The sequence below is a fragment of the Lolium rigidum genome, chromosome 4 (genome assembly GCF_022539505.1).
Source record: "Lolium rigidum isolate FL_2022 chromosome 4, APGP_CSIRO_Lrig_0.1, whole genome shotgun sequence".
Lineage (NCBI taxonomy): Eukaryota > Viridiplantae > Streptophyta > Magnoliopsida > Poales > Poaceae > Lolium > Lolium rigidum.
Genome location: NC_061511.1, coordinates 123,235,838 through 123,246,170, shown reverse-complemented (window position 1 = coordinate 123,246,170; position 10,333 = coordinate 123,235,838). Strand labels below are relative to the sequence as shown.

Genomic DNA, 10,333 nt, shown 5'->3' with positions numbered 1-10,333 from the left:
GAGCTTAGCATATTTAGGGTTTGTGCTTGTAAACTAAACATTAGTTTAATTCCGCATCCTTACAAGACAAATCCGCAAGAGTTTGTAATTGCCTATTCACCCCCCCTCTAGGCGACATCTCGATCTTTCAAGCACTCGCAAGAGTGAACTTCGGGATACATCGTCGTCTCCGTGTCACCTCGGTAATTCCTATACCCGAGCTTTTTTACTTGTGCACTTTACTTTGTAACAACATTCATGCTTGAAGTTATATATCTTGCTATCACATATTTGCTTGTATTGTTTAGCATAAGTTGTTGGTGCACATAGGTGAACCCTAGTTATATAGGTTTTGTGCTTGGCAAATTAAACACTAGTTTTATTTTACATTTGTTAAGTCATAATCGTAAAAGTTTTAAACCGCCTATTCACCCCCTGTAGGCGGCATCCGTGTCCTTCACAACATTTTTATCGGAGTGGTTAGTAATATGTTTTGTCAGATAAAAGGGAGTCATACGATCTAGCATTTTTTCCTTTTCAAATTACCGCTAAAGATAAGGTTGACCAACTACGTTTGTACCAAAAACATAATAACGGTTGTAAACATTTTCGTCAGCTAAAAAAACGTCACAAGGACAAAAATATAGCTACGAAAGATGAACATTTCTACCGATGAATTACTACAAAAAATTACTATGAAAAACTTACATTGTACTGTTCACTCATGGTTACCGCTGATAAGTGGGGTTACTGTTCACATGGTAGTGGTGAACAGTAACTAGGCTATTTAGGGGGTGCATCCTCCAACGCGATCTCAAACAAAAGTCAAGTGTAAAACTTGTGTCTGGCATTTATGGTAGAGCCCTTATGTATAAGGGGGCGGAGTGGGCATACCGGATAATATTTGGAGCACGCTGGGATCGAAGCGGTCTTTAGAGCGCGTGACTGGGGAAGCTTAAGTGTCCAACACGCCATAAATCCCTTTGAGGAATACCATCCCACGACCGCAATAGAAAGTGCATGCCTTCCATAGCCAAACTCATTTGCATGCTAGGTAGACACTTACACGTTTGTATGTATGGTTGGTGGATTGAACATGCAAATTAAGCACCATAGCTCTACCTAGCTTCATTCATCTAATATTATTGGCTACAAGAGATAGACATTCAGCGAGACTATGCGGTTGTGGCACGAAGCTATTGGGGAGTTCGACGCTTGCATCTGCAAGATGAAATGCTTCGACATTCATCAACCGTTTATCTTGGAAGCTCAAGTAGATTGTGTCAGCACTCATGGAGCCAGAGGGGAAAACCTGTAGACACCCAGAGAGAGCAAAGCATGCTCAAGAACAACACACCCTGTGCCGCCCAAGCTCTTGACCGGGAGTAGTGCCCCGGTGCCAAAATCCACACGGGATGTGTTGTAGCAACGACCCAATTCATTCCCCCCTCTCAAGCGACAATGAGCCAACATCAACTCCCCACAATTGTTGACAAGGTGGAAACTATCCCCCATCCACTCGAAATGCATATTCAGCTTGGTAACCACATCAAGCCGTGGCGGCCCCATTTGTAGCACCATGACACCACTGTGGTTAACATAGTAGAAGCGGCCTTCAAACATTATGGGTGCAACGTCTAGTGGTCATCACCGGGCTTGGCCAGCCCAAGCATATTGAGAGTGTGGAAGCAGGGCACTATTGTTGAATCATCATTGGCAATGCCAGATCCCCCACGATGTGAAGTATGATTGTAAAGAAAGGCCACCACACCCACGCTCAGGAAGCATGTCATCATGATCCTCGGAGGGCACCAACGTGCTGAGCGGCGGGAGCTAGATGAGGTGGCGGGTGAGCAGGTTGAGCATGCAAATGGTGGTGGTACATGGCGGCTTGCGGGCCAAAACAAGGAGGCCCTCAGGCGTGCATGGAGCTCCGGGATATCAACCTTGACGCCCTCACCGGTGGATGTGTTTAGCAAGCAGCGGTGGTGCGGCACGGCAAGTACGCCCCAGAGCATGATCCACCTCCACGGATGGAACCGGCGGTTCATGCCGCTATGGGTGCGCGGTTCGGAGGAACACTGCCGCCACGAGCGGTAGACAACACGGAAACACACGTAGTCAGCAACATCATGTGCGAGGAGCATTGCCGGCCCATCATCAATATTAGCCTAGTCTCTCCCGCTGTGACGAATATGCGACGCTGAACCCTTCTCGGCCGCAGCTTCAGTTCCTACGGGCGGGACATCGATCCGACTGGCGGTGGTGCCTGGCCACTTCGCACAGCGGATCTGGGACGAGGATCGCGCGACGGCTTCCATTCCTTGGAGGCCTCGACTACGCGCCACGGCCGCAAGGAGAACATGATTGGGTTCAAAAGGGGCCCGCGATGGTGAGGGCCTATTTGGTTCCTAGCCACAATTTGCCAAACCTAAGTGTGGTTAGCCCCAAAAGAGTGGCAAAAACCATTAAAATATAGAAGGCAAAACTTGGTTGAGTCTGCGATAAACGAACCATACATACAATAAAATATGGCAAAAATCAAAGGATCGTGCTGAGCGTCCCCCGGGGGATCAGATGCCCCGATCCCCCGGCTCCAGCGACTGACACGTGTCCACATGGACCACTCACGCACACAGACCACTCACGTGAACCAGAAACTCGCCCGGCTCCGAATAGAACACCACCAGGTCTCCCGCTCGACGCACACAGGCAGTTCCTAGCCCGTCGCCATGGCCGGTCAGCTTGGTTCCTGACCGGCGTCCAACTCCGGCGAGGTCGGCCTGGACGCCCTTCGCAGCAAAGGACTCGCAGCCGTAGCACTTGGTATCCGCCATGGTAGCAATCGCCTTCCACCATGGTAGCAAACTAGCAATGCCGGACCGTCGCCGGAGAAGATCGCCGGAACTCTTGTAGCATCCCAGCGCCGACGACCGCTGATAGCAGCATTCCTGAGAACCGCTTGCAGCACCCTGCAAAATAGCTGGCAGGTGCGCCGTGGACGAGCGGTAGCGGCGCCGCCATACCTTTGTAGCAACTCGGGGCTGCAATCGGAGCAACGCCTCTGATGGCCGGTAGCGCCGCCGAGCTCCGCTAGCAGCAACACCGCTGATGCAAGGTAGCACCGCCGTGGACGGCCGGTAGCAGCGCCGCCATTCCTTTGTAGCAACTCGGGGCGCCAATCGGAGCAACATCGGTCGCCTCTCGGAGCAGCGCCTCTGATGGCCGGTAGCGCGGCCGAGCTTCGCTTGCAGCAACACCGCTGATGCAATGTAGCACCCCCGTTTGCGGCCGGTAGCATCGGTGGCGGCGGCTTGTAGCAGCGGCGGCGTCGACCGCTTGTAGCAGAGCGGCCGGGCGATTGTAGCATCGCCGGTGGCACCTTGTAGCAGTGGCGTTGGTCGCGTGTAGCAGAGCGGCCGGGCGATTGTAGCATCGCCGGCGCGGCCGGGCGATTTTAGCATCGCCGGCGGCGGCTTGTAGCAGCGGCGTCGGTCGCGTGTAGCATAGCGGCCGGGCGATTGTAGCATCGCCGGCTGCGACTTGTAGCAGCGGTGTCGGTCGCGTGTAGCAGAGCGGCCGGGCAGCGGATCCGGCCCGGGAGCTCCATGGCAGCGAGCGCCGCCGCAAGGAAACTGTGGCGAGGCGACGAGCGGAGCACGCATGCCGGATTCCAGCGCGGGGAGCCATGGTAGTAGGCGTCGGCGGCGAGGCGAGGCGTAGAAGCACACGCGGCGGAGAAAGGGCTTGCGCTGGTGGAGGGATCTGGGGAGGTCGTCTCTGCTGCAAGATATCGGCGGCGGCGAGCTCCCGCGTGGACCATGTCTCGTGTGTGTGCAGAACGAGATAGAGAAGGTGGGAGTTGGGAGAAGATGATAATTGTTTTGTGGAGGAGAGAACGCCACGTTAATGGACGCGTGGCATCACGAGGAGGCGGAGGACGGAGGACGTGCGATCCCCCGGATGATTCTTAGCGTTTTCCAAAATCAAACACATATCAAATAAACTATGGTGCTAAATTTTGCCTGTGGTTAAGAACCAAACAAACACGCTCTGAAATTGGTGCTTCCAGCCAAGGTCCCCTCACTCCGTCCTAATAACAATCCTAGCCCTCGAGTTGGTGGGAATTAGGCAGCAATGCCACTGGACTGGATATATCGCCTGTCAAACCGGCCCGGCCACCCACGACATCCCGACTCCCCACCTTGGCGCAGCCCTAGGCTCGGGGCGCCGCCCATCGTCTCCGGCGTCCGCCCCGCAGCTTCCGCCGTACCGGACCTCGCCGCCGCCGCCGCGCTCCCCCGGAGCCTACCCCGCCGCTCCCCGAAGCCCGAAACACGTCTGTACTCTGCTTTTATTTTCCAATCAAGTACTGTAATACTCTGCTTTTATTTTCCAATCAAGTACTGCTTTTATTTCCGAATTGATTATAACCCCCCCTGTTCGTGGCACGAACAGGGCAAAATAAGCCCCCTTCTTTGGCCGGCTCCCTTCCAACCCCCCTCGAAACCCCTTCTTCCTTCTTCCCGACGGCCGGCTGCCGCTGCCGCCACCGCCCCGTCGCCGCGCTCCTCCCAAGGACGCGCCATCTCGTTCCCACTCCCTTCGATCAGGTGGGTTAGCATCTCCAAGTGTTCACCGGGGGGCGAGCTCGATTCAGCTCGTGAGAGCGGCGGGGGTAGGAGCGCTTAGGCCGCGCCAAGATGTCGGATTTCCAGACCTCCACGCACCGGGAGCGGTGGATCTTCCAGCCCCAAGACCTGGTGACCCTTCCCGATCCATTGTTTCTGTTTCAGGGTTGCTTTGCCCTGGGACGGCTAACCTATAGCCTACAGACTCCTGACTCCTCAACATGGTATGCTGATGCCTGTAATTATGCTTGCAGATAGATAAGTGGACGGGGGTGAACCGGCGTTCCGCGGAGACCCTCGCGCAGGTTGGCTTCTCCTGGCCTCATTACATTCAATTCACTTGTTTATGGATGAGTAATGGCTGCTCATTTTTACTTTAATTTTCTTTGTCAAGTATGGAACGACGCGGTTGAAGGTGGACCCTGTCGACGGGTCGATATCGAACCCCGAACCCGCGCCCGATCACGGTACATGTCATTTGATGGTTTCTGCTGCCTATGTGTTTTGATTGGTACACATGAGCATCGAAAGCAATATTTTGTGCCACTTTCAGTTCAAAGTTTTCTTCTTTCATACTTACCCTTGCGCTTGGCCAATGTTCACTCTAATGTAAGTTTGTGCCAAGTGTGTACAATGGCGTCGCATTCGGATGTAAAAGTGCTAAATCGCTGTTTTGGATTCAGTTGTCGGGAGCTCGAGTGTGAAGCCTCTATCCTGCGAAGAGGAGCAAATGATGCGGAGATTTTACGAGCAGAAGATTCAAGAAGTGTGTAAAGCATTCAAGTTCCCCCATAAGATTCAGGTAAAGCACTCCTCTTCCACTACACAGTGTCTTTGGTAGCTTAATGATCATGTGCTGACAGTCAGTTGTTGCCTTGCAGGCTACAGCAATAATATATTTCAAGAGATTCTATCTACAGTGGTCTGTAATGGAGCATCACCCAAAGCATATTATGTAAGCAACATTGGTAAAATGAATAGTTTTGTGGTTTATGAATAGACAAGATCCTGGTGTATCAAATACTCAGCTGAGATTATTTGTCGGTCAACCATAACTAAACAACCATGCAAACAAATGGAACCATTTATACGTCTTGTATGTGTTCTAATTGAAGATATAAGTATGGGTGTTTGTAGTGTCTTATATCCCTATCAGTCAATGTCTTTGACCCTGTTAGTATGTTGCCAGGGACCAAGTTAATCGATTTTAATTTGACAGGTTAACTTGTGTATATTCTTCTTGCAAAGTGGAAGAAAATCATGTTTCTGCTGAGGAACTTGGCAAAGGAATTAACCAGGACCACCAGATTATTCTAAATAACGAAATGATTGTTCTGAAAGTAAGCCATTTCCATATGGAGTTTTTAACGTTTCCAAGCAAACAGAATGTGACACTAAATTTCTTCGTTTCTTCCAGTCTTTAGATTTTGATTTGATCGTTTTTGCTCCATATCGATCTATCGAAGGGTTTATTGATGACATGGATGTAAGTTCCTTCTGAACATTTCATGATAGTCAGCATTATAAATTCATCATATTTGAGCTTATCGTATGGCTTCTTTGGCTAATGCCAGTCTTTTTTTCCTTTCTACAAAGGATTTTTGTAGGGCAGGTAATGGTGCACACCAACGGTTGAAGGTCATACATTTCTTCAACCCTTTTGCCATACTGTTCAAGCACAATAATTTAATGTTTACTGTGTTACTCTTTACCTGACATGTGTAGAAAAAATATGTTCTATATTTTACTTAATATTTCCATCCTAGTATGCTATGAATGGAAGTTACACATTATATGTAATCCTAATCATTGAGAAATAATATGATTTAATGAGGCATGTCTTGTTTGGTTAACCCTGAAGGCCTAAAATTGTAGGTGAAGGTAATTGAGTACACTAATGGTTTTACTAATTGCTAGTACCAAGATCGTAGCATTAACTTCTGAGGATCATTAGTTAAATACTGTCATATAAGAATAGCGCAAAGATTGAATTATTTTATCTACAACCTCTGGATCCCCTTTGTTTGGATAACGGATGAATGTTAGCTGTGAAAATTGAGTTGGTGTCAGAATTGATTTTGGGATTGCATCAACAAAAGGATACCGAAAACATAAAAGTCTATCAATTTTACTACGTCATGCTGGCTTGTGTTGAACATTAACTTTTATCACTTGTTTCTAGTCGACAGTAAGATACATCATATAAGTAGTACGACCAATCAATTAGCCACATAGGCTAAGAGGCAAATAAATATTGTAACTTTTTGTGTCACTTGCTCAAACAATAATTCAACCATCCATTACATGGAAAATAGTCCGAATGTGGAAATTTGGCTCGATGTAAAAAATGCTCTTTCAGCTTGTTCCTTATATGGAACGAAAGATAAATAGTACAAATAACAAAAATGCAAGTTGGAAATTAAAAAAAAGCATGAAAAGTTGTATGGCTGCCCTGCTTATGCATCAGATGCTTGTATTGTAGGATTTGTATCAAACTGCGAATTCTCATGTTGACAGAATGATGTTGACCGACGCGCCTCTTCTCTATACTCCTGGACAGGTAATCTTGAGCTATCAATAATATAGATAATCTTCAGTTATCTTTTTTTGTCTAAAATAAAAAAATCTGCTAGATGACTGCCATTTTCATAAATTACTTGGTTAATTTGTGTCTAATTAAGAAAGCTTTATCCTATGTGTCAAGCTTGACGTGTTCAAACCTCAGTTTCTACTCATATCTTATATGACCTGATTAAATAGTGTTCCTATTTTTACAGTTGGCATTGGCTGCTCTGTACAAGTCCAATGACGCACTCAAGGTCCTCGATTTTGAAAGGTCGTAAGCTTCTTATCAGTGTTTATCCTTAGTGTGTTGGAACTTTGTGTTTCATGATGCTATTGTTCAATTTTCCATTTATTCATTGTTGATCTTGCTAAATTCATTGATTGTTTGCAGATACTTGGAAAGTGTTTTTTCAAGGCAACGCCTTGATTGTCCAGTCGAACAATTTGTTCAGATAATGAATATGATTAATTACTTGGTGAGGACTTTTACCTGGCTTGGTACAAATACAGTTTGACATAATTATGTAAACTCCCACCAAGAATTGTTCTTTAACTGCGTGTTTCATTTCACCGGTCTGCACAAACACGTTGTGTTAGCAGAAAAGGATTAGATAAGGTGGTGCTTCCGTGCTTTGTTTAACATATGTGTCTGTTCAGGAGGGTATTGGTTATCTATTGACCTGACAGAGAGTGCCATCCGTTCTTGTTTGCTTGCATCTTCGATCGCATAGACATCATGGATGATGCTTGAGGGTTTATTTTTATACATATGTGACAGTTGGTATGTGGATGATACTTGATGAGGGTCTATTTTTATACAGCAGAGGTTTACCCCACATTCTGGAACACCCAGAGCTGTCAGATTGATGGATTTTCCGACATCTAATCATCAATGTGCTGTACTATTTGTGTATTTCTGCAGGTTGACCAGCTTCAAATACTTACTCAAGAAGACATGAAACATGCTGATCGCAAGCTGAGACATTGCTTGGATGAGTAAGCTCTCTCTCATCTCTACGGGCCTGCATGTCCTCCATTATTTTTTACCCTTGTGTACTCATGCTTGCTACATGGAAATTTCTTCAGGCACAAGAAGAAGGAAAAGAAGCCGAAGCACAAATCAAAAAGGACTGCTGGTGATGCCCGGCAGTAAGTACCTTGTAGGGGCAACTGTGTTGTGTAAGAACCAGTTAGGGAAAATGCGGTGGTAAGGACTTGCACCGTGGTTATGCGTCTAGCTTTATCATGCGACCAAGTTATGATAGATGTTTCTTGGTATACCCAGGCTCTCCGGTTGATAATCCAACTTCAACTCCGACATCTCCAGCCATTGCACCAGCCACGCTAAGCTGATCTCCTGACCAGCTTAGGCCTTGGCCAAGGACAAGCCATTTTCAGATGATGTGCCTTACTGTGACCTTCTAGGCCCTTTGCACGTTCAGTGCCAAGGAGCTCTATGTATTCTGTAATAAACTTGATAATTTTATTGGAGTAAATTAATTGTTGGGCGCGATGTTAGAGAAACTTGAGGTGTAGAACGTTGGACGATATATTGATGTAAGTTAATTCTTTGGCACATGCGGAGTGACAACCTTGAGTTGTAAAACTTGGGATGCCACTTTGCTATATACAGGAATGATAAAAACTGCCTGCCTGTGTCAGGTAAAGTTGCTAGAGTTAATCTTCATTTGCAGTGAGCTGACAATCAAGATAATCTGCCTTATTTTGACAGTATCTGTTGAGAATCTCTGTTCTGAAAGAGACCGAAACCTTTTTTTTACCTTGGCGTCTTAACTAGATGTGCACGTTTGCAGAAACATATCGACTAGTTTCTGAGTAAAAATCCTAGTAATATATTAAATCAGTACTGTAATACTTTTATACACAAAATCAAATCTCTAATCAGTGTCTCGAGTCAAAATCCATCAGATTTTTCTGCCTGGTCAAAATCCCTCTCTCCGCACGTCAAAAAAAAAAGAAAAGAAATCCCTCTCCTTGGCTTGGCGACTTCTCCTCTCCGCCATCAAGCCAGATTGGAGCACGCCCACCAGCGAACTAAGACTGCCTTTATTGAGCATCATCACGCCTGGCGATCTCATGTTTGGCCTTCGCCGAGGGCTGCTTGTAGGAAGGCAAGGCGACCAGTCCAGCGAAGAGCAATTGTGCAGCAATGTGTGCTGGTGCGATGCCGATCGAGGACTGCTTGTTCTTCAGCAGCTGTGCTAGGAGGATGAAAGGAAAATTAAATTAGGCAGTTTGTGCAGACCTCTTGCTGGCCATTACAATACTAGTATAGTAAGTGTAACCGATTTCCACCATTTCCGTGTCATGCGCTATTGCTCTCATTTTACAATGCCATGTAGAAAAGTTGCTTATCTACTGTGCCACGTTTTGTGTATTTGTAATAGAAGATATGATTCAGTGAAATAGATGGTACACACGCTCCGTTGCAATTACCAGAAAACTGCACATTTGTTTTGATTAAGAAAAGCATAGCTTCTGGCTGCCGCGTGCCGTCTGGTCATTTGTTGTCTCTCTCCTCACACATGTCAATTATACTATGAGATGGCTAGATTCGATCTCATATAATACGGATCAGTGAATGTTTGCGTTATTGAAATATTCTTGCAGAGTATGTGTACTTTTGTCAAATGCAAGCTCAAATGTGTAGTTTTCTGATAGTCATTCCAAAACATGTCATCTTTGTCCGATTTACTCTGACTGTTCTCTTTCTGCAGGAAAGCTAAAAGAGTTGGTGTGGTGTTATCTGGTATCAAGCCTGTTGAAATATTGGGCCCACTTTTAGTGGCCCAAATTAGATTTCAGTTTTTCCTATAAATCTCAAAGCCCACATAGTGGCAGCCTTGTGAGTTTGAGCCCAAGTTGGTGGCAGCTCACTAGGGAGTGGCAAGAGTGGGAAGTTTAGTCCCACATGGAAAGTTGGGAGGAAGTTAGACCACCTTATAAGGTGGGTTGTTCCACCACTAGTAAGTGAGTGAGAAAAGGAGTGCTACACGCGCGCGCTCCTCCTCCTCCTCCTCGCTCGTCTCGACTCGACTCGACTCGACGCGCGCGCCGCGCTCGTGGTGAGTGGATTGAGCCTCGAGCCGAGACTTTCCCTATATAATCTCCTGCCCGGCTACCGCAGAAAACTTGCG

General features: G+C 46.9%; 1 protein-coding gene across 1 annotated transcript; it reads left to right on the top strand.

Moving 5' to 3' along the window:
• Positions 1 to 4,682: 4,682 nt before the first annotated feature.
• LOC124705508 (cyclin-H1-1-like) lies at positions 4,683 to 8,723 on the top strand (the record flags this gene model as incomplete). Its single annotated transcript, XM_047237212.1, is given in 14 exon segments — positions 4,683 to 4,742; positions 4,865 to 4,915; positions 5,005 to 5,077; positions 5,294 to 5,412; positions 5,492 to 5,565; positions 5,830 to 5,950; positions 6,028 to 6,096; positions 6,207 to 6,248; positions 7,093 to 7,170; positions 7,388 to 7,446; positions 7,567 to 7,651; positions 8,098 to 8,171; positions 8,262 to 8,324; positions 8,461 to 8,723. Coding segments are annotated over 14 exon segments (981 nt in total). The 3' UTR covers positions 8,474 to 8,723.
• Between the last annotated feature and the right edge of the window lie 1,610 nt (positions 8,724 to 10,333).